Below are 24,050 nucleotides of genomic sequence, written 5' to 3'. Positions count from 1 at the left end.
TGGATTTGATATCCCGCTTTATTACTACCCGAAGGAGTTTCAAAGCGGCTAACAATCTCCTTTCCCTTCCTCCCCCACAACAAACACTCTGTGAGGTGAGGGGGGCTGAGAGACTTCAGAGAAGTGTGACTAGCCCAAGGTCACCCAGCAGCTGCATGTGGAGCGGCGGAGACTTGAACCTGGTTCCCCAGATTACAAGTCTACGGGTCTTAACCACTACACCACACTGGCTCTCCATCCTCCCCCAACATGCTGCCCTCCAGCTGCAACTGGGCGCAACTCCCATCATCCCTGAACATTGACTGGGATGGGTGGGACTGATGGGAGTTGTAGTTTACCAGCCGGGGGGCACCAGGTTGGGGAAGGCCGCCTTAGGAAAGTGGCTGTCCCCTCAGCCCCCTCCCTATTGCCCCCACCTACAGAACAGGGTTGCTTATGTTGAGCTGCTTCATAAGAATGCATGTGAAGTAGGTTGAATGATGGATAATGCAAAATTCTTCTTGGACTTTGGACACACGCAGTGTTTGAAACTCCCATTGTTCTAGGCGCATTTTGTGACAGGGAATTTCATTAGTGTGAGCAGTTTCTGAACTCTGGGTGCAATACTGTGCCTAAGATTTCAGATTAAAACTGCAGAGTGGAAGGAAAGGGGGACCTTTTTCTGCCTCCCCACTTCCAGCTACTCTCTGAAGACTGGAGAAGAGACCCTCTTAAGAATATTAGGGAGGGGGGCATGGGAAGGACTAGACCATGTGAAAAATGAACATAATATTTTAGCTGCAGTTCATTCATTTTCAGCTTTGTATTCTTGTTATTAAAAAGTGTGCATAGACATTCCGTTGTTGCGCCCATAACCTTGGTTTAAGGTGTCCTTTAGCTCCTAGCTTTCCTATCTCTGTTTCTAACCCTGCACACATCGGGGCCTGAGGTGTGCTAAAGGAGAGGCTGAATGAATTATTTGCCTCTGCCACCCTCACGGTGAGAAATGTAGGGCAGATAGGTGGGCCTGGACTCACTTTCACAGGAAGGGGGCTTGAAGAAATGAGGCGGATAGCAGTGTCAGACAGGGAATATGGGAAGTTGGTGTTAGAACTTGGAAGTAGCCCACAGCAGTCAGTGGCAGACACCTCTTGACCTTTCCTTCTCCCCAGCCCTGCCTTGAAACACACTCATGCCGGCCTCTTCTTACCTGAACCATCCCAGGGGAGAATTGGACTTGGCAGAGCAGGTCTCCCAGCTCCAGAAAGGCAGGGAGAAGCAGCCTGCTCAGGGATTTGGAGGGTGGGGGCGCCTGTCTGTCTGTCTGTCTGTCTGTCTGTCTGTCTGTCTGTCTGTCTGCCGCCTTCTTCTGCTTGGGGTTGGGGCAGAATCCTCAGGGACCCTGGAAGTGGCTGAATGGAATGGAATGTAGACTGGGGGCCTGCAGAGACTGGCTGGCTGGCTGAGGAATTCGAATTCTCCTCTACAGTGGTTGTCCCTCTGAATAAAAATCTTTGGCCGTGCATTTGGTTTTGTAATGGCCTCTAGGTGGAGATGTTGCAAAGGAAGACCTTGCCCACAGGCCTCTCAGGTTATCCAAGTACAGTACTGTACTGTTTGGGCTGCATTCACGTGACTAATGATTCCATTCTCCTGGCCTTCCCCAACTGTTGATTTCCATGTTATGTTTGAGCTTTCACACAGAAAACTGTAGTGGAATATAGTGGAACATATGGAAACAAATGCTAAACTTGCTCTATTATTGGCAAACTATTTTTTTCTGGAAGCAAAGAACATGGAAATGAGCACTAAGCTTGCACCACACTACAGTAGTTCGAGAAGTGTCTTTTACGTTGTGTGAAAACTGAAATATAATGGGGACTTGACAGTTAAGGAAAAGTCATGAAAACGGAGTAAACTGGCAGGTGAATGCAGCCTTGTTTGTTTGTTCAGTTTCATTCCTACCTTTCATCTACGCAGTCCCAGGATGCGATACATACAATCAATATCAGCCAGCAGATTCAGCACAGTTTCTGTGACATCGGAGGTGTGGCCAGGGAGAGTGGGCTGGATGAGGGCCAGCAAACTGAAGCGGGATTTTGACAAGGCCGGAGGTGCTCTTTTGGGTGGGTGGTTCTTGGGCCTGGGCATGAGAGAGACTGCCTGTTTAGGAGGCGGGGGTGCTCCGCCTGGAAGGGGCAAATGTGTGCCCTGGGGCTGCTTCCAGAGCCGTCGCAGCTGGAGGCTTGGTTTCAGCCATTCCGATGCCTGGAGCTGGTAACAGATGAATGGGTAGGCAGAGGAGGTGCAGCGCACATCAGGCCGTCCAGGCAAGGCAGAGACCATGGAGACGTCCCCCAGCACCACTCTCTGAGACCAGGTCTGCAGGAAGGATGAGAGTTGCAGCTGCCCTGCGCCTCCCAGGCCAGGCCGACAACTGATCCAGAAGCAGACTATGATCTGTGGCAGTGCTTCCCAATTGTTGGTCCATGGAGGGGTCTGTGGTACCATACACATAACAAAAACTACCATAGAGAGATCAAAATTTTAAAAAGTAGGGGGTCCATGGCTTGACTTTTGAAAAACAGGGGGCCTACAATACTTAGCTAATTGCGAACCACTGATCTATGGTTATCTTTCATGTCTATGATGATGAGCCCCCCTGGTATGAAGTGTGCGCGCTACAAGCATTGTTTTGGGTGGTGGGGGATGAGTGTTCAGACCCCTGGGCTCTCACTTGTGGGGTGCCTCAGGGTTCTGTCCTCTCCCCCATGCTTTTTAACATCTATATGCAGCCGCTGGGAGAGATCATCAGGGGGTTTGGGCTGGGTGTCCATCAGTATGCTGATGATACCCAGCTCTACCTCTCTTTTAAATCAGAACCAGTGAAGGCGGTGAAGGTCCTGTGTGAGTGCTTGGAGGCGGTTGGAGGATGGATGGCGGCTAACAGATTGAGATTGAATCCTGACAAGACAGAAGTACTGTTTGTGGGGGACAGGATACGGGCAGGTGTGGAGGACTCTCTGGTCCTGAATGGGGTAACTGTGCCCCTGAAAGACCAGGTGTGCAGCCTGGGAGTCATTTTAGACTCACAGCTGTCCATGGAGGCACAGGTCAACTCCGTGTCCAGGGCAGATGTTTATCAGCTCCATCTGGTACGCAGGTTGAGTCCCTACCTGCCCACTGACTGTCTCTCCAGAGTGGTGCATGTTCTAGTTATCTCTCGCTTGGACTACTGCAATGCGCTCTACGTGGGGCTACCTTTGAAGGTGACCCGGAAACTACAACTAATCCAGAATGCGGCAGCTAGACTGGTGACTGGGAGCGGCCGCCGAGATCACATAACACCGGTCCTAAAAGACCTACATTGGCTCCCAGTACGTTTCCGAGCACAATTCAAAGTGTTGGTGTTGACCTTTAAAGCCCTAAACGGCCTCGGTCCGGTATACCTGAAGGAGCGTCTCCACCCCCATCGTTCGGCCCGGACACTGAGGTCCAGCTCCGAGGGCCTTCTGGCGGTTCCCTCATTACGAGAAGCCAAGTTACAGGGAACCAGGCAGAGGGCCTTCTCGGTAGTGGCACCCACCCTGTGGAATGCCCTCCCACTAGAGGTCAAAGAGAACAATTACCAGACCTTTAGAAGGCATCTCAAGGCAGCCCTGTTTAGGGAAGCTTTTAATGTTTGATGGATTTCTGTATTTTAGAATTTCTGTTTTTTTGGAAGCCGCCCAGAGTGGCTGGGGGAACCCGGCCAGATGGGCGGGGTATAAATAATAAATTATTATTATTATTATTATTATTATTATTATTATTATTATTATTATTATTTGGGTAGTAAATGTTCCCCAAAGTAAACCCAGGGTCAGCTTGGGGTCTGTTAGAAAAGGACTGTTGAAGAACAGGTTCCAGGTGTTTTTGTTGGCTGGAGGTGAGGCATCCTTCCCCTCTAGGTGGGAGCAGAAGGGCGCTCAGTGGGTGGCTCCTTGACCTGGATAACTGGGCAAGAAAGACTGCACTTGGGAGCAGCATAATCTGTAGATCTGAAGTGGGCAGAACATGTAACAGACGGAAGTTGGATTAATCAAGATGCACTAAGGCAGCTGGGGGTGGGGTGGAGGCAGTGCCCATCGGTCCGTCCATCACAGCTGCCGCTTGTGGTTCTGCTTTGAGCTGGGCTGCTTGTTTCTCCACCGCAAGGCGTTTTTGGAGCAACTTGCAATAAGGCCACCATGTTCATTTCGATGTGGTATGCTCAGAAGATGAGCAGGAGGTGGCATGCTCAGAAGATGAGCAGGAGGATCCTAAAGAGTGTCCGGGAGTCCAGGCACTTCAATCTTCATATTTTGGTAGGTGAACTAAAATAGCCTGATGATCCGGTTCTTAATTCAAGGGGAGATACTTCTGATACATAGAAAATGTGTATCTTTTGGCATTCTGCAATTTACAAATATTTAAACCACGCTTATTACAGGGGATTTTTCAAGACTAGAGGTGGGGAGATCCCTGGAGTCAGATTCAGGAAGATTTGGGGCATCTTCAGACGGCCCTTTGCTTTTGTACAGTCGTGTTTGTGCACTTCATTGCTTGGTGATGCTGCTGGATCCAGAGCTTGACTGATGCTGGGCTTCTTTGTTGGAAGTGCCAAATCTTTCAGAGCTCAATCTGCTTGTTCCTAGGACCAGAGCTGCTGTTTTTGCTTTGAATGTGGGTTTTTTAAAAGAAAAAGAAAGAATGTTGCTTCATGTTCCACATCTCTGCCATTCAAGGGTTGGAACATTTATTAGCCTTTGTATCCTCTCCCCTCTTGGAGTGCATATGCTGTAGCTGAGGCCTCCACTCATCATTTGAGTGTGGACCCAGGCAGGGGGATAGATAGAAGCTTTTACTAGGAATTGGGGGTCATTTGATAAAGCCAACTGGCAGGCCACTTGCTTGATCTGAGCCCATCACAAAACTCACAGCATATGCAATGTGATCTTTCCTCCCCATCCCGCGAGTTCCCTGTTGCTCTGGTGCTTCCTTCCAAGGGCCTGCTTCCTTGTCTCCAACTCTCTTTCTCCCTCTTCTCCCTGCTGTGATCCACTGGTCAGGAGAAAAAGAAAAAGAAAAACCAGCCCTCCCAGACAAGATAGAGAATACAACATGGACATAAAACTCCAAAGAGATAAATCCAAAGTGAAACCGACAGCAGAAAAACAGCAACAGTACTGCCAAAAATCTTTAAAATCTTTAAAATGTCAACACCTGTTTTGAAAACTAGAAGCCCTGGGGAAATGAGGTCTTCACGGTGCACTGGAAAAGACCACCCCCAGGACTATATCCCTTCCTTGGCCTCAAGTCTTTGTCCTTCTACCCATTGCAGCTATGAATAAGGTGCAGGCCATTTAAAAGCCCTGCTCAGAGTGAGCCTATGTCATCTCAGTGGCTGGTGGGTCACGCTGCTTGCCAGTCCCATTGAAGTGCTTGTGCTCCCTGACTGGTTTAGCCTCCCAGTCTGAAGCCCAACCAAAAGCATCTCTGCTTAACGCACATCCATTTCAGTAGCATTTGGAGAACATCAGTTATGTGGGGTGGAAATTTTTGAATTTTTAGAAATGCACTGTTTCCTGAAATAAATTAGGAACATAAATAAATGAACATAATGCCTGCCAAATCTAAAATCCAAGTTTGTTAAGCCATCCAGCATGCTACAGTTAGCATGTTGACTGTATTCAGTGCCTATATATTTTCTTTTAATTTTAATAATGTAAGGTAAGATTGAATCATAGAATCATAGGGCTGGGAGGGATCCCAAGAGCCGTCTGGTCGAACCCCCAAAGCTGTCATAAGTATTCCAATAAAAAGAGTTTCCAAGTAAAGCTTTGAATCTGTTTGCTCCGTCACTGTAATCTCACTGGCAAAAGCCAAACTTTCTTCTCCTGCAACTGCTGTATTGTGGCCCCCAAAGGCAGCCCCCCCCCGGACAGTGGAGAAGTGAGAGGCCCACAGCATCCTCTGGCCCCTCAGCCATCCCTCCTAGGATTGCTCTAAGTAGGCTAAGTGCCCCTTCCCCCCTGTTTGGATTCCAGTAAAAAATCCCCACAGCTTTTATCTGTGATAGCTTCTGTTTCTGTTTTGACAATGTTCATTAAAGTAATCTTAGCTTGGTTTCCTTTGGGATGTCCCCATGTGATATGTGAGAGAAATAACACAATACTTTTGCAAAGAGGAACATGATATTATTGCTCATGTAGTAATGTTAATCATCTGTTAATTATGTTGTCCCTATTACGGTATAGCTTTTGCATGCGAATAAAATTCTATAAAAAGAAAGCAAAATTCCCCTTTTCTCAGATTTCAGCAAAAGCCATTTATTGAAATTCCCTCTCAAGGCTCCTTGTAGGAGCCTCACATGTCATTGGCTTCTGTGAAGACTAGGTGTAATTTTAAACTAAAATAAAGTAAATCTTGCACATTAAGTCAGACCCAAATTAGAACAGAGGTTCTTATCTTTGATGCTGACTCAACCGCAGGCTCAACTCAGGAAGACACACACATGCACAGGGCCCCATTCTTCTCTCCTGACAGTCACTAAAGGAGAAACCTAAGAGTTAAAATTCATTTTGATCGCATTTTGTTGAGACGTTGGAGGATATTAAATTACTGTATGTTGCTGCTAACCAGTAAGAGGTTTTAGAAGTCTGCCACTGCTCTGAGATAATAGTTTTCCAGCTTCCTACTATTGAAGTTTTTTCCATGTTTACTTGTCTGTTGAGTAACCTCTCAACTGAGCATGAGTCCTCAAAGGCTCCCCCTGTCACATGCGTCTGAAAACCAGTTCCAGGAACTGCAGGAGGACAGAGGAGCTGCTTGGGGGCTTCCCATAGAGGCATCTGGTTGGCCAGGGTGAGCAGTGGATGCTGGACTGAATGGGCCCCTGGCCTCATCCAGAAGACTCTTCTTGTGTCCCAAGGAGCTCTTTGCATTTAGGGGAGGTGATCGAAAGACCAGCTAGAACTTTTTCAAGTGCCTACAAAATACAGTACCATAATTTAAATTATCTGAATAATTTCTTTCAGAAACCAGTCACCTAGCATTGTTGAATATGTATGTATATATTATTATTATGCACTGAGTCTATGGGGCAGCTTGCAGTATCAGATAAGCGAAGAGCAGGAGGAGCCTCATTACCTAGCCAGACCTTTAGGCCACCGGACCTGGTCTTCTCTCTGCACCAACTGACAGTGGCTGTTGGGATGTCAGGCTGGAGTTGCCTACCTGGAGAATTTTGCACCTGCCTCGTGCTCCATCACTGAGCTGGGCCCCTTCTCTGGAGAGGGAAGCTTGCAACAGAATGGAAAGTGCTAGGACTCGGAGTGATGGGCAGCAGCCAAAGCAAAATGACTCTCTGGAGAACCTCTGTTGTTATTTGCGAGTCAGCAGCTCAAGGAGATACAGATTTTCCATTAGGTGGTTGTATTCATTAATTTATGTATGAAATTTATGTACTGCTTAAGAGAAACATAAATCTCTTAAGCCGTTAAAATATAATCAGGAGCAAAAGAAAATTAATGCATTTTCCTTTAGGAAGCTCAGGAAGAGAATAAAACTATATACCGTAGATCAAACTTAGTAGTACACTAAAAGAAAGTTTAAGAACTAGGAATTGGAGTCCAGGGAAGTTAGGGGTAAACATAAATGTCTATAAGAGGCATTTAACGTTGCTTGCTGTCTCCGTCTCTCAAGCCAAGGGTGCTGCTGCCATGGCAGGAGCCCTCTTCTGTGTCACAAAGTGACCAGCGGCCAGGTACTCTGGTTCCCAGTTGCTTAGGGCTTGGACCCTGAACTTGGCTCAGTAGCTGAGAGGCAGTTAGTGGAGAGCTTGATGTGTGCAAAGCTAGGTGCCCCACTGAGCAGCCTAGAAGCTGTATTTTGTATTAACTACAGTTTGTGAACCCCAGTCTTCCAAAATTTCTGCTGTGGCACCTTATTTTTGGATACTCAGAGGGCTGTTGTATCACCTTAAAAAGATACTCCTCTTTCAGTGTATCTGAAGAAGTGTGCATGCACACAAAAGCTCATACCAAAATAAAAACTTAGTTGGTCTTTAAGGTGCTACTGAAGGAATTTTTTTATTTCACCTTAAAAAGAGAGGACGTGGCCTGGTGGGGATGCCGGAGCCCTTTTGCTTAGGGCCTTTTGCTTCAAGAGAATTATTTGGACGTGGCGTTTTCCCCCAGTGATGTGAATCTCCACCTCTGGTTCCAGTTTTCTTCCTCCCCTTTGTGTGAGATGCATCCTGTTTTGTGGGTGTCTCAGTCTTGCCTTGTTAGCCTGCGGGCAGGGATTGTGAACACCTAACGATACACAATATAGCAGCTCCTTGTTGGTTTATTATGGAGGAAATAGTATGAGCAATTACTGTTGCTGCTAGTTTCTAATAGGTGAGAAATGGAACCTGCTTGGCGGGTTTCCTGAACCTACCGCTTGTGTAGTTTCAGAGGTTTGTTCCGAGGCTTAAAAGGGGCTTCTGGTCTGCGTGTGTTTAAAGATGCTTCCAAATTATTAGCAACTGTTTGGCCATGAGGTGGGTGGACAGCGCTGCTCCCCCTTTTCCGGAGTGGCTGCAAGCAGCCGCAAGGCACCTCTGGCTTTTTCGCACAGACGCTGGTGGCGATTGGCTCCGGGTGTTCCTCCCCCCCCCCCAGCGCTGTGCTTTGTCAGGCGTCCCCAGAGAGCATCTGTTGTCTGATGCCGGCAGCATCGCTCTCTACCTGCTAATGGGTCTCTCCCCCCGAGTTCCACTCTGCCTGCCTTGCTGCTGACAAAAGGAGGAGGTTTTTGATCTTGGCAGACCACAGGAGCAGATAATAGCCTAGAAGGTGGCAGGATTGCTCCTTTGCCTTCCACCCATGGAAGTGCCCCCCGGGGAAGTAACAGGTGCGGCAAGAGTCTGGCCACAGGCGCGATGGATGGGAGCTGGCCTGGAGAGGAGTGTGAGCGAGTGAGGCTGGCTGCTGTCCTTCCCTGAGTGATGCAGCTGTAATCCTGCCTGCCGTTTGGCTGATCACTCACTGTGGCTCAGCAGCTGACGGGGACCCACGCCTGCCTGCCTGCCTGCCTGCCTGCCTGCCTGCCTGCCTGCCTGCCTGCCTGCCTGGCAGCCACCTGCTGGGCTGCAGAGATGAATTACATTTTTGGAAACAACACTCTGCTCTACTCACGTACCAGTCGGGGCGGCAACACTGGATCCGGCCATAGCTCGGGAGGGCCCAAGCAGAAGCTGTGGGCAAAGAAGGGCTCTGGGGATGCCCTGCCTTCCGAGGAGGCTGAGACTTCACGCTGGCAGCAGATTGCTGCCTTCTTCACTCGCAGGCATCGCCTCTTCTTCTTTGACTGCATCTCTGTGGCTGCCAGCTCCAGCCAGGTAAAGCATCACTTGATGAAATTGGGGGAGGGGGAGGGGGCAGCCATTGATAGAAGGGCTGGATCTGGCGATGGGATCTCCTTCCACAGCTGCCAGGATTAGGGCAGGGTGAGAAGAGGAAGGAATATTGCAGTCAGCCTCATAGGTGGCTGGATTTGACTTTGAGCATATTAAAAACTTGCATGAACACCAGCTTGGTGGCTTAACATTTCTTAACATTTATTCTGACCTGCCACATAAACAGGGATTTTGGCACAAATGTCTGCCACAGTTGAGGATGCAAAATTAGACTTAGTCAAACAGCTGGATCCCAGGGTGAGGCTAGGAGGGCAACATAGGGCACAGGTTGGCTGCATGGCCTTGTTTGGTTGGGTAGGCAAGCGTTGTCCTGGAGTGAAGAGTCCTGACTCTGTTCCAAGGGCTCTGGGTCGCCATGGCTGAGATGTCTGGCCCCAACGGGGTCTTGGTAGGCTTGGTGAGATAAAGGAAGAGAACACACTGGGAAGTGCCTCTTTACAGGAGGGAGCAGGCAGCCAAGACCGAGAGGCTTGTCTCTGCAGAGCCCCAAGAAACAACCAGGCCAGGAGGGCAGTGAGTTCAGTTTCCCACCCTGGGTGCAGGAAAGGAGAGCACTCCTATTCCCAGAGCATCCCTGGGATTGTAACTTGCCCAACTTTGTTTGAAAAGTTTCCAAGGGGTGAATTTCCACAGCTTTGCAAGGCAGCCTTGGCTCCTGCTGGGCTGCTCTGAGAGCTATGAAAAAATGTTGGGCTGCTTCCTTCCTGTAACTCAAGCACATTACTTTCATGTTCCTTCCTGGGTGGATATAGATAGGGCAAGTTTTCTCCTCCTCTTTGGCACCTTTGTCAATATCTGACACCCACATGCTCAGCCTTTACTTAGGACTTGCCTTTTCGACTTGGAGTCCTCCTCCCACCTCCATGGTTTATACCAACCACAATCCCACAATGCAGATATAGGCAGAGAGGGAAGGGGGCAGGTGGGTTGCAATGTCCTAGTGATTTGGGGCTGAGCCTGGGTGCTTCCTGGCTTCCAGCTCTCCCTCTGTCTCTTTTCTCTGCAGCCCAGTGGAGGTCCAGTGTCCTCCAGGCCTCTTGTCGCCAGCTAAATCTTAATGCTGCTGCTGCAGCACCTCATGAGCTCTCTGGCGTCATCCTTCTTTGCACATGTTCAGGCCCTTGATGTCCATACCACTTTTTTGCTTGCATCCTGTTGCTCTTTGCTGCCCAAGCATCCCATTCTCTTGCTCCAGGAGCATCATCCCATTCTGATGCTCCTGCAAGAGTGTTGACTTAGACTTCCTTCCAAATTGTTCCGAAGATGCTGACAATCTTTGAACCAGCTGAATTTCTCTTCTCTGTCTGATGCCGATCTGCTTTAGTTTGATCTTGGTATATGTATTCAGTAAGTTTGGTATCTTTTGGTGCTTTCATCTAATCTGGTAAGACAAGAATAGCTGCTTGTGCATGTTAGAATAGCTGTCTGTGCATTGTTAACCTCAAGCTTGGATTACTGCAGTCGGCTCTACGTGGGGCTGTCCTTGAGGCTGGTCCAGGCAGCAGCTGGTGCCTGTCTGTCCACGTCCCTATTCTCCCAGTGGCCAACCCCATGCTCCTATGGGGCACTTGCTCTCCCCACTGTTGTTCCCCAGCAGCTATTATTCAGAGACCTCATATCTGGAATCCGTTGAGCTTTATCCTCCACTAATTTGGCTAAACCCTTTCAAAGCCATCCATCCAAGATGGTGGCCATTGCTGCAACCCCTGGGAGCAAATTCCATAGTTGCAAGTCTGTGCTGTGTGAAGAGCTACTTGCCCATCCTGAATCCTCCAATATTCAGCTTTGTTGGATATCTCTGGGTTCTAGTATTATGTGAGAGGAAGACCACACCCGACATGATTTCATAAACTTCTATCATGCCACACCTAAACTAGGTTTTTTAAAATAGTTTTGTGTGTTTTTTTCAAAACTAAAAAGCCCCTCACAGCCTTTTCTCATAGAGGAATTGCTCCAACCTTGTTGTTGTTGTTTAGTCATTTAGTCGTTTCTGCCTCTTCATGACCCCCTGGACCATAGCACGCCAGGCCCTCCTGTCTTCCACTGCCTCCCACAGTTTGGTCAGACTCATGTTCGTAGCTTTGAGAACACTGTCCCACCATCTCGTCCTCTGTCGTCCCCTTCTCCTTGTGCCCTCCATCTTTCTCAACATCAGGGTCTTTTCCAGGGAGTCTTCTCTTCTCATGAGGTGGCCAAAGTCTTGGAGCCTCAGCTTCAGGGTCTGTCCTTCCAGTGAGCACTCAGGGCTGATTTCCTTCAAAATGGATCGGTTTAACCTCTTTAGCACACCTTTAACTCCCTTGTTCTCAAATGGTCCAGTTGCTTCCCCTGATTCATTGAAATATTTTTTATTGTGGATCCTAATGGTCTTGGCTATCTGCTGCTTGAATTCTTTTTTTGTACCCCTTACTGTCTGCTTGTCTTCCTTTTGCCGAAGTTTGTGTTCCTTTTTGTTCCCCTCATTTGAGCAGCCCTTCCGGTTTTTAAAAGGAGCCTCCTGGCCTCCTCCCAGCTTCCCTGACTGCTTGCTGATCCCACAGGTATCCTGTTGACCTTGGTGACACTTTCCCCCATCTATAGTATACATAATCACCTGTTTATTAATACTGTTTATTAATACATAATACTGTTTATTAATACATTATTACATTGATTTGTCACTTGCTACAAAATTGTCTCAAAACAACTTCTAATTATAAAGGCATTCCTAATATAAAATGTAAGAGATAGATAGATAGATATAGACACACACACACACACACACACACGAACATTAATTAGCCAAAATCTTGCAAGAACGTCAAAAGGACCGATCCTTCTGGAACATCAATGAAGGCTTGGGGATGGTCCTACTTGCAACCCAATGCTTGGGTGACAGGGGAGCATTGCCCAGTTGGGGACCCACCCGTGTCAAGGCCTCTCCTCTTGTGGCCACTCTGTGGACCTCCCTCAGATGGTCCTGGCTGAGTTCCTAGGATGGTGGCTTTGAATAACCCCCAGGCGTTGTGGAGAGATTTGACCCTCTTGACTCGGCAACTTTTCAACTTCCTTTTTACCATTTGGGTCCTCCTTCAAAGTCAAATGTGACGGCTTGCTTGCTTGGTTGTTTCACTGATATCTACTTTTTGTTGTAACCTGCTCTAGCATCCCAGGGCACAGGGTGGGATATTAGTTTTAAAATTAATTAAGAAACACCATTTTCACTCCTATCCCTGTGCGAGGCTTTATCCTGGACCGGATGCTCCTTCGCTCCTGTCTGCCTCTCCCCCCCCCATGACTTATCTGTTCAATTTTTTTGTACCAATGGATTGCGTAAATGGAGCCACCTTTTTATTTTTAAAAACCCATTTATTTTACATTGTTATCAAGTACACAGCTTCCACAGCACGTGCACACGAACACACACACACACACACACACACAAACAACACAGAAATACCCATAGAAAATGGAATTTAAATTATTGTTATTTATTGTATTTGTTTGACTCCCAGCAATAAAATATATAATAATGTAATTCATCAAAAGTTCATCAGCTAAAACAATAGTTCTCATTCAATGTGTTTCTCCAGAATAAGTATGACCAGATACCACCCAAAGCCTCAGAACCATGTCCAAATGCCAAGGAAGAGAAAGATTTCCCTCTCCTATGGAAGAGGTCTTGGGGTTGGCCTTGGTCCAAGGCGCCAACTTCCTGGGGACGAGGTGCACGGGGGGGGGGGGGGAGAGTGCTCAGACAAAGGCCTGAGGTTCCCAGGGAGGCTTGTGTGGGGAGAGGTGATGCAGGAGGTGCCAAGAGTTGTAGGTTGAAACCAGCCTGTGGGGTTGGGCTTGCAAATGAATTGGCAGCCAGGTCAGAATTAGTAAAATGAGGTGCTTAGTATATGAAACATGGGAAGAACAGGCCTCCTTGGATGCTTCAGTGCAGGGGCAGCCACCCCCTTGGTGCCCTCCAGATGCTGTGGGCAAGAACTCACATCGCCCCCAGCCGCTCACGTCCAGGGATTACGGGAATTGTACTCTCTGCCCTGGCAGCGGCTGCTGAGGACTTCTGCCAGGTGCTGCTCTGGAGTCACCCTGCTGACGCCCATAGCGCCCGTCTCAGAGGCGCCCAAACACCGAGGGACAAAAACGCCCCCCAGCAGCTTGATGCCATTATTTGTGGCAGGGACCCTGCAGCATCCATTGTGGGCAGTTGCAGCCCAGGAGCTGCGGTTGCCACTGCAATGTATGAAAGCCTTTAAGCACTCCAGTGGCTTTCAGAAGGTTTTTGGCAATGACCCACCAGGGATGAAGGGGGAGGATTAGCTGGGTGGGGCAGAGTGAGCTGGGATGGGTGGTTAGGAGCCAGTCTTGCTGTCCCACAGGCAGAGATGCAGCATTTGGGTGGATAACAAACATGCTGTTGCAAAATGCTTGGGAAAGTCTTTATCTGTACTGTACACATGGAACAGTTAAATCTCAATTTGGTCTGGCATTTTTCTCCAAGGTGTTGCTTGAGCTTAAATGCTTCTAAAGTGCCGTCAGGAAGGCTTGCTGTGTGTTTAATTTCAGCTCTCCAACCCTGAATGGGAGCTGGGTATGTTTAGCCTGGAGAAGAGAAGCTTAAGGGGTGATATGATAACCTTGTTCAAATATATAAAAGGATGTCATATAAAGGAGGGAGAAAGGTTGTTTTCTGCTGCTCCAGAGAAGCGGACACGGAGCAACGGATTCAAACTACAAGAAAGAAAATTCCACCTAAACATTAGGAAGAACTTCCTGACAGTAAGAGCTGTTCGGCAGTGGAATTTGCTGCCAAGGAGTGTGGTGGAGTCTCCTTCTTTGGAGGTCTTTAAGCAGAGGCTTGACAGCCATCTGTCAGGAATGCTTTGATGGTGTTTCCTGCTTGGCAGGGGGTTGGACTGGATGGCCCTTGTGGTCTCTTCCAACTCTATGATTCTATGATTCTATGAATGTTCCTAGAAGGGGTGGCTGGAGGAGTAGAGGGATTGAGATTCTTCCTGTGTGCATCAATTATAGCTACTGACATTGAACCACATTTGTCATTTTGTTACATTTTCCTAGTAAGCAGCGATCTTTTTAGAACTCAGAAGGCCACTTGGATTTTCAATATTGTGAATAATTTGGTATCACCTGCAAATTTGGTCACCTCTCAGCTCACCCATAACTCCATATTGTTTGTGAAAACTTTGAAAAGCACCCGTTTCTTATCTGTCTTCATTGTGAGAGCTACTCTGCTATCATAGCATATCATATTTGGCAGCTGTGTAGCCAAAACAAGATGATGGAGAAACAAGAGGGGGGTGTATCAGACTGTGCAGCAGCAGCAGCAGCAGCACCCCCCCCCCCGCAAACAAAGGTTTGCAAGAGTAGGGGGGAGCACAAACTGAGGGCTGGTGTCAACCTGCGTCATAACATCCTACTGTGGATTGAACATGCTCAGTGTTTTAGAAATCCCGACGGTCTGTTGGCTTGTTGGGGGATGGGAATGGAAAACTGGCAGGTGGGTGAAGGGCAGAATCCTGGAGAGAAGCAAGACTGGCTGCCTGCACACAAAACAGGAGCATTCTCTTTTGCAACACCTTGTTGTAGATCTCCTGCTCTGTTTTGTGTTCTTTAGCCATTTACCCATCCATATGAGGACTTACTTGCTGATTCCAGGAGTGTGAAGTTTGCTCAGGGAATTGGTTGAAACCTTTTGAAAGTGCAAGAATTTGATGTCTACCAGTTCATCTGTCTACTTGCTTGTTGACACTCTAAAACGACAGTCTAAAACAGGGTCCCCAAACTACGGCCCCCGGGCCGGATGCGGCCCAATCGGCCTTCCAATCCGGCCCGCGACGACCCCCGCCGCCCGCTGCCGCCGCCCGCTCTCACGGCGCGCGGCGCAGCGGCGATCTGAAAAATCGGCAAAAAATCGCCGAAAATCCTTTGTGCGCATGCGTACGGGCCTCTCCCGACCCGGAAGAGGTCATTTCTGGTGCACTTCCGGGTCGGGGGAGGCCCATACGCATGCGCACAAGCGATTTTCGCCGATTTTTTTCCGCCCGTGTGCGTGTGCGCATGCGCACGGGCGCGCACTCCCCCGCCCTCCGGCCCGCTGCGCGCGCACTCCCCTGCAGTCCGGCCCACCGCGCGGTCGGCGCGGCGGGCACCGGCCCGCCGCTCGGTAAGTCTGGGGACCCCTGGTCTAAAATGTTAGTAAGGCTTTCCTTTTGCAGAAGCCATGTTGATCCTGCTTCAGCAAGACTCAATAGTTGTATCTCACAAGCTTTCTACCCATTGGTTCGGAGCAAATGTTAAGCTAACTAGGGCTGGGCAATATTAGGTTTTCAACATTGTGGTGTGTCACCAGCCAAACATTGCGGTGTGTCACCAGTGCTGGGTGAAACTGCCATAGCTCTCACTGTGGGAGCCGAGGCTCTTTCACCCCAGAGCCTTGCAGGTCAGGGCCAATGCAGCTGGCCCAAGCCCCTGCTCAGCTGGGGGGGAGGCTTGCGCCCAACAGGTGAGTGAGCCAGACCACTCCCCAAGACGAAGGGAGCCCGCCTTCACCTTCACCGGCAAGGGGAAGGGTGGGCAAGCAACCTCCTCCTCCTGGGAGAAAGAGGCCACTTGCGGTTGGAGGATGGATGGCGGCTAAGAGATTGTGGTTGAATCCTGACAAGACAGAAGTACTGTTCGTGGGGGACAGGAGGCGGGCAGGTGTGGAGGACTCCCTGGTCCTGAATGGGGTAGCTGTGCCCCTGAAGGACCAGGTGCGCAGCCTGGGAGTCATTTTGGACTCACAGCTGTCCATGGAGGTGCAGGGCAGTTCTGTGTCCAGGGCAGCTGTCTATCAGCCCCATCTGGTACGCAGGCTGAGACCCTACCTGCCTGCAGACTGTCTCGCCAGAGTGGTGCATGCTCTAGTTATCTCTCACTTGGACTACTGTCATGCGCTCTACGTGGGGCTACCTTTGAAGGTGACCCGGAAACTACAACTAATCCAGAATGCGGCAGCTAGATTGGTGACTGGGAGTGGCCACCAAGACCACATAACACTGGTCTTGAAAGACCTACATTGGCTCCCAGTACATTTCCGAGCACAATTCAGTGTTGGTGCTGACCTTTAAAGCCCTAAATGGCCTCGGTCCAGTATACCTGAAGGAGCGTCTCCACCTCCATCATTCTGCCCAGACACTGAGGTCCAGCGCTGAGGGCCTTCTGGCGGTTCCCTCGTTGCGAGAAGCCAAGTTACAGGGAACCAGGCATAGGGCCTTCTTGGTAGTGGCGCCCACCCATCAGATGTCAAAGAGAAAAACAACTACGGTACCAGATTTTTAGAAGACATCTGAAGGCAGCCCTGTTTAGGGAGGCTTTTAATGTTTAATAGATTATTGTATTTTATTTTTCTGTTGGAAGCAGCCCAAAGTGGCTGGGGAAACCCAGCCAGATGGGTGGGGTATAAATAATAAATTATTATTATTATTATTATTATTATTATTATTATTATTATTATGCTTCCCCCTCCCCCCGCTGAGTGAGTCTGGATCCTCCTCCTGCTCTCGTGCTTATCGGGGCTTTCTCAGCTTGGGAGCAGGAGCAGATTGACGGCACCCTCACCCCACCGATGACCTCCTGCTGGTGGGGCGGGTCTGGGGCTCCAAACTGCTTGGCTGAGGTGAGGGCACGGAGGGAGAATCAAGCTGTATTGGCGCCTGCACTGGTCTGGGGGACCGACCATGATGGTGGTTTCCCTCAGTGGGATATCGCTAGTGAAACCACTGTGGCTCTTGAGTCCCTTTGCCTCCAGCCCCCAGCTGCAGCTTGTTTCTCCCTCGGCACACTGAGCGTTGGGGGTGGGGGTGGGGGTCTCAGGAGTGGCAGAGGTTTCACCCGTGATATACCGCTGCGTGAAACCCCCATTGTGGTGAGCCCCTCATACTGGTCCTGGGTGATACATCAATATATCGCCGGGCCTGAAGCTGCCCTGCCTTCAGTCTCAAGTCTTACTTTGGCTACTTTCCAGTTCTCTAGAATGTGGGCTGATTTTAGGGACAAGTTATGTAATTTCCTTAGAAGACCAGCCTTCCCATTTCCGTTCTTTAACTCACAGGTGGATGCTGTGGGGCCATGGTGAATTGTTAACTTTTAATTTGTCAATAAGCCCTTGTCTGCATGTGGCTCAATTTTTTTGCGCTCTCTCTCTCTCTTCTCTCTCTCTCTCTCTCTCTCTCTCACACACACACACACACACAGAGAGAGAGATTGAATTCCGCTTCTCTCCTTCCCAAGCACTCTGTTTGCTCCCTTGTGTAATGCTCCATCCTCTCCCCGGCTGGTTTCTTGCTTCTGGTGTATTTAAAGACATGGCTGTTGTTCTTATTATGCATCTCAGTTTTTTTCTGCCTTCCCACTCGCTGCTGGGAACTAGAGCAGTGCTTCTTGCCAGAGGTACCATATCTGTTCGGCAGGGATTGTGTGAGCTGTCAGTAGCTTTGAGGAGCCCAGATTGTGCCTCAACTCGCCGGCAGTTTCCCAGGGCCAGGAGTGGGGCTGCAGCTTGATCCCTCTCCCCGAGGTCCTGTGCTTTCTTTCCCCAAGCCAGTGCTTCTTGCAGACGGTTGCGTGAAAAGAAAGCCCAGTGGGCAAGCGCCTGCCTGTGTGTGGTGGAAAGGCTCCATGCAGCTGGGACACCTGTGCAGCCGAGTGCCTCAGCCATGTGAAGCCCCTACTCACGAGCAGGCACTTGCAGGTGGCAGATCTATGGCACCAGGTGAGGCCGAAAGGACAGCCCTCTGCTCCCTGCACACTTAGACCCTGGAGTCTGGAGAGGGTTGCATCCTGCCCTCTTGTGTGCGGTTGTGTACGGAGATTGCTTGGGGATTCTCCAGTGATGGATCCGTTGTCATGCAGACACACGACCAAATGCAGAAGCACCAGCAGAGGTTTCCCTTCACATATTTACAGTATATCACAGATGTCATCCTGAGCCACCAAATTGCCTCTCTTCTTCTTCTTCTTCTTCTTCTTCTTCTTCTTCTTCTTCTTCTTCTTCTTCTTCTTCTTCTTCTTCTTCTTCTTCTTCTTCTTCTTCCCCTCCTGTGATGTTGGATGAATAATAATAATAATAATAATAATGATAATAAAGGTTGCCAGTTCATGTTTTTAGGTGAGATGGTGCATCATATTTTACTTCCAGTTTTAAAAGAAGCAATAGGAGATGCTTCCTTGGTTGCCTAGCAACTGTGTGAGATCCCACCTAGCCCCCCCCCTCCAGTAATTCTTTTTAGTTCCTGCTAAGGTGAAACCAGCTGGAATCAGACCCTCCTGCACTCACTTTCCTCTTGTCTCTTAAGTTAAGGTTTCCTCAAGGGGGAAAGTGACTTATCTGGGGCCAGTTGATGACCTTCTGTGGGCCTTCCTCTTCTCCCTAGAAAGAGAGGCAGAGTGAAATCATGTCCTGCTCTGTCTTCCCTCCATTGTTAGGTGCATGTTATGTCCAGTGGCAGATCAGGCTGTGAGCAGCCTGGCCCATGCAGGGGATACTTGGGACAGGTCTCTTGTCCTGGGACCAGGCGATGAATCCAGAGGCAGCTAATCATGGGCTCCTTGCTGTGTCCTGCCCATGTGTTTGATGCACCTGAGCTTTGCCAGCTTTTTATTCATGTATCTCAAGGATTTATATGTCCCCTTTTAGGGCATAGCCCTTACAAGATCATATACAGACGTACCTTGGATCCTGAACGCCTTGCAACTCAAACATTTTGGCTCCTGAACGCAGCAAATCCAGAAGTGAGTGTTCTGGTTTGCAAACGTTCTTTGGATCCCAAACATCCGACGCGGCAGCCAATTGGAAGCTGCACCTTGGTTGTCAAACATTTTCAGAAGTTGAACGGACTTCCAGAATGGATTCCAATCCTCAACCAATGTATGACTGTATCGTGATGGGGAAAGTTTCATTAAGATCCACCAGAATGGACCAAAAGAATTCTGTGTCCTAAGAAATTCAGGAGGACATGGGGACCTAAAACCTTTGGGGAAGGAGAGTCTTCAGGTCAGGAGCCATCTTGGATTGAGCTGCTCCACAGATGTTGGTGTCCAGTTTTCTTTCTCCTGTTCCCTCACAGTGGTGGCTCTGGCTTGCCTCAGAGGAGGTCTTGGAAGCCACACGTGATCCCTGCTTCCCAGGAAGGGGCTGAGGAAATGGTCTCCTCCCCAGTGAGTCCAAGAGCTGGTAAAGCCAGAGAAAGAGGCCCCAGAGTGTCTCAACGGTGGGCCCCTGCGCCTCTCCGCTACGTCCCCTGTCCCCTGAATTCTGAGCTGTTGAGTGAGGTGGATGCAGACCCTCTTGTTAATCCACAGAGCCCAGCTCTAAGAACTAGTTCCCACCCGGCAGCCCCTTGCACCTCCAAGACAGAAGCACAGCAGCCTTTGGAGGTAGGGGATCCACGTTGTGCCCTTCTCGTACTCTACCACTCTTTGTCTTCAGCAGCTGCAATCCACAAGAGTGGCTTGGGGGCAGGATGGTTTGGGAGGTCCTTTGGAGTCCTCCTCACCCTAGCAGCCGGAGCCCACCCCACCCCACTCCACCCTCCCTCATTCAGTAGCTCCTCCAGCAGGGACGCTTCCTCCCGCGCCTCCTTTTGGAGAGAGGCAGGGTGTTTCCAGCAGTGCGCAGCTTTTGGGTATCTTGATTGCCTCCTTTGCAGGGCCTGGAGGCGACATTCCATTTGGGTGCAGAAGGGCCGGCCTGGCCTTGGCAAGCAGACCTGGCCCTCCCCAGCACACTTGCAGCTATGGGATGTACTGATGAGCATTTGCCCCCATGCTCAGTCCTGGCTCAGGGTCTCAGGCTTCCTTGCCGTGTTGGAGTTTGCAGCATAAAGGCACTGTGGACATAAATGCCAGGTGACCTTTGGCGCAGCCTCCCTTCCCTCTGCAAAACATTGATTTTGTTTGCCTGGCAAAGGGGCCGACGGCATGTTGCCCAATGGGACGCCTTCTGTCTCTGGAGAGGGCGTGCAAAGCCGGGCTTCTGCTGGACTGGCCAGGAGAGCATTTTGCTCTGGCTGTCCGGAGGAAATGTGCCGCTGCCTTTCTGCTCCTGCCTGTGCTTCCTTTTAGCTGGCCGAGCAGCTTAGCTGGGCTCCCAGATGGCCGCCTGTTCCCCCCCACGCAAGTGCTGCTGTGGGGCTCCTGATGGCTGTGCAGTGGGGCCTCCGAGGCAGGCTGGCTCTGCTGCCAAGGCCTGGGCAGATGCACCTCCGGGGCTCCAGCCCCAGGATGCAGCTGGGCAACCGCCTTGTGTTTCAGCCACATTGCCTGTGGCATCCAAACAGAGGGGCAGGTTCACCAACCTGCGTGACAGTGTGAAGAAGAGTCCCACCAAGAGCACCGCCAAGGTGAGGGCTGCCAGCGGGTGGGGCTCTGACAGCTCGTGGTCCAATTGCTCCTCGGAGAAGGTAAGCCCCCCAGGCTCCGCCCCAGCTCCTCCCCCCTCTGTGCAGGACTCCAGCGCAAGGCGTCAGCCGGAAAGGGGCTGCGTGCTCTTGAAGCGCTTTCCTGCTCCCTTGAGTTGTCAGGATGTCAGGCCAAGGAAGGTGGTTTCCCCACATGTTGGTTGTGAGTGAGTGTTAGTTTTCTGAGGATTGGGTTTTCTGTGAATGGAGCTGTAAAATTGTGCAACCCCCAGAGCCTGCCCTTTGGAGGGGGCTTCAGCAGCAGGAGTGGTTTTTTAAACACTTTAAAAGGTATTTGGAGGAGTGGGGGGCACTGAGGGGGGTGCCTGATTCTTTGGTGGCTGAGTGTTTGTGGGTAGGAAACAAGGGGCAGCACATGATGAGCAGTGCTCTCCAGTGACCATATTGATTCTGTCCAATTCCAATAACCTATTTATAAAGCAGGTCACATGCTGTGTGCTTGTAGAGGATTCAGTTGAACCAGGGCTTGGCAGTCTTTTCTCTCACGCAGAGCCTTGCAGCAACTGGGAGCAGGAACAGAGTGGGTGCTGGCCAGGATCCTGCCCCTCCTTCTCTGACCCCCTCTTCTCTCTCCCTTTTGGCCCAGGTCACTCTGCCTCACTAGGGGGGCATTGGCATTTGGTTGAGGGCTCCATAAAATTAGGCCAAATAATTTGCCTGTGGCCCCAATTTAGAGGCCGGCTTGCTTGTCCTTTGCTTCTAAAGGGTGGCCAGGCTTGAGAGGTCTTTAGGGCACTTGCTTGCATCTTTAGTATTATTAATGTACATGTGCTGAACATTTACATAATGCCTAAGGGAGCTGTTTCTTCTTCACACCCTGACCAGGCTTGTCCCCTGGGGAGTCACTTTGGCAGCGGTTTGACTTGACTCCCAGAGGGACCCTCCGTTGTCTTTCGAGACAGATAGATGCCACCCTCTAGAACGCCCTCCCATCTGATGTCAAAGACAACAACAACTACCAGACTTTTAGAAGACATCTGAAGGCAGCCCTGTTTAGGGAGGCTTTTAATGTTTAATGGATTACTGTATTTTATTTTTCTGTTGGAAGCCGCCCAGAGTGGCTGGGGAAACCCAGCCAGATGGGCTGGGTATAAATAAAAAATATTATTATTATTATTATCATTATCATTATTAAAGTAAACTAATAATTCCATCCCACAAACACATTTCAAAGGCCGTTTGAATGTGTAATCAACAAAAGGCCTGGTTATAGAGGAACGTTTTCTCCTGGCACCCAAAGGTGTGTAATGAAGGCACCAGGCGAGTCTCCCTGGATGGATAGAATAGAGCAGGCATCCCCAAACTGCGGCCCTCCAGATGTTTTGGCCTACAACTCCCATGATCCCTAGCTAACAGGACCAGTGGTAGGGGAAGATGGGAATTGTAGTCCAAAACATCTGGAGGGCCGAAGTTTGCAGATTCCTGGGATAGAGGGACTCGGCCTTCAACATTCTGTGACGGCCGTCTGTCCTGCTCCTTTCTCCCTTAGTCTTTTCTTAATAAACTCCTTGAAATTGATGTGGGAGTCTTGGGTGCATTTCTGCAAGACTCAAAAGGAGAGTGTGAGAGGGCTTGCGCAGTGGAAAGCAAGGTAAGTTGGGTGGTCTCTCTGCTTTCCTTCTAAGGATTTGCCTTGTATTCTCAGAAAGAGCCTCCCCTGCCTTGAGAGGCCTACCTGGACTGGCCGTTGTGGGAGGAAGGCACTAAAAGGTCTCCCCTCCTCCTGTTACAGAACTTACTGCTCACTCTTCCTTGCTCCGTGGAAGTGCCTAATAGGATCAGTGAAGTAAAAATGGCAGCTGCATTATTCTTTTGAGTGATTGTGGGTTCAGCCTTGTGTGTGCTGGATGCCTCTGGGTAGGTGGAGATGTCTTAAATAGCATTGTGATTCTCCCCCCCCCCCCGACAGGGGGACGCAAGGGGAGGAAGGGGCACTCAGCCGCAGTTCTGCTCTGGCTCCCAGCAAACCCAGGGTGCCCCCAACATCTGAGGGTTTGACTTTGCGGATGCAAAAATATGACCCCCTGCTCCACTTTTGTCCGTCTGCTTGGTATCTGTTGTCTTCCCAGTTGAGAGTGTGCCGCGTGAGCAGCTTATAGGCTCTGGTGATTAGGGGTCTGGGGAGCGGGAAGAAGAGATACTCGAATGCTTCTTCAAGTGCTGCTTTGTTGCTGCTGATAGATGTGTGGGCAGCCAGGCTTTACAGGCGGCTGGCTGTGCAGAAATTATTTTTTAGTGGCCAGTGATCCTGTCAAGGGGTGGAATTAAGGTTGTGAAGACTCAGGAGTGAGGGAGCATCCTGATAACTTCCCCTCCCATTTTGGGGGGGTGGGGCATTTATTATATATTTATTCAAGTGTTTATATACCACCCAATTCCAAATCCTCAGGGCAGTGCATAGCATAACATCATAAAAACATTTAAAAGCAGCATGAAGCATTCATTAGAATGACAGGGTACTCGACAGACATTTTAAACTAGGCCTAGACCCATTGGCACCAGAAGGTTTCCAGGAAAGTCAGAATTTAGGGGGTGGGTGCTGTGCTCTTCTGTTTAAGCAGGATAGTGAGGTCTGCCTGGCCCACCTTTGGCCCCGTGAGGCTTTTCCAGGCAAGCGCGCGTGCGTATACACACACACACACACACACACCACACAGTAAGAGCCAGCTTGCTTCCTGCTGCTCCTGAAGGTAGGACTCGAACCAGTAGCAGAGTCCCACTAAGCAGGTGAAGAGCTTTCTGCCAGTGAGAGCTGTTCAACAGCGGAATGGACAGCCTCTCCAGGGGGTGGTCTTTCCTTCCCTGGAAGTTTTGAAGCAGAGGCTGGATGGCCACCTGCCAGGGATCCTGCAGCGACAATTGCTAACATTGTAATGACAATTTTCCGTTTCAAAACCAGAGAAATTCAGTGATAAAAAGATGTCAGTTCATATAGCCTCTGTACAGCCATGGACACTGGAGTTTGATTGTCTCTCATACATATATATATATATATAATATCAGTCAGTTAACATTAAGTTAACATATGAACTCTAGGTTATAGTCATACCTCGGTTTGCGTCTGCAATCTGTTCCGCAGAGCTGGTCACTCCCCGAATTGTTCGCTCCCTGATGCAAGC

The 24,050-nt window shown here is 49.7% G+C and overlaps 1 protein-coding gene across 13 annotated transcripts in view; it reads left to right on the top strand.

Annotated features, from left to right (window-relative positions):
• Positions 1 to 24,050, top strand: part of DLG1 (discs large MAGUK scaffold protein 1) — an 89,700-nt gene that overhangs the window by 22,049 nt on the left and 43,601 nt on the right. For 2 of the 13 annotated variants that reach the window (XM_035134107.2, XM_035134108.2), the window contains exon 1: positions 5,253 to 9,385. The exons of 10 other annotated variants lie outside the window; for them this stretch is intronic. In XM_035134107.2, the coding sequence (XP_034989998.1) occupies positions 9,143 to 9,385 (243 nt within the window). In that variant the 5' untranslated portion in view covers positions 5,253 to 9,142. Of the gene's footprint in view, positions 1 to 5,252; positions 9,386 to 15,457; positions 20,914 to 24,050 lie in introns of those variants that run through there. One more of the 13 variants, XM_035134104.2, reaches the window with a different exon arrangement.

Source organism: Zootoca vivipara, chromosome 5, assembly GCF_963506605.1.
Source record: "Zootoca vivipara chromosome 5, rZooViv1.1, whole genome shotgun sequence".
Lineage (NCBI taxonomy): Eukaryota > Metazoa > Chordata > Lepidosauria > Squamata > Lacertidae > Zootoca > Zootoca vivipara.
The sequence above is the reverse complement of the archived record's forward strand: the minus strand, read 5'-3'. Positions and strand labels throughout refer to the sequence as shown.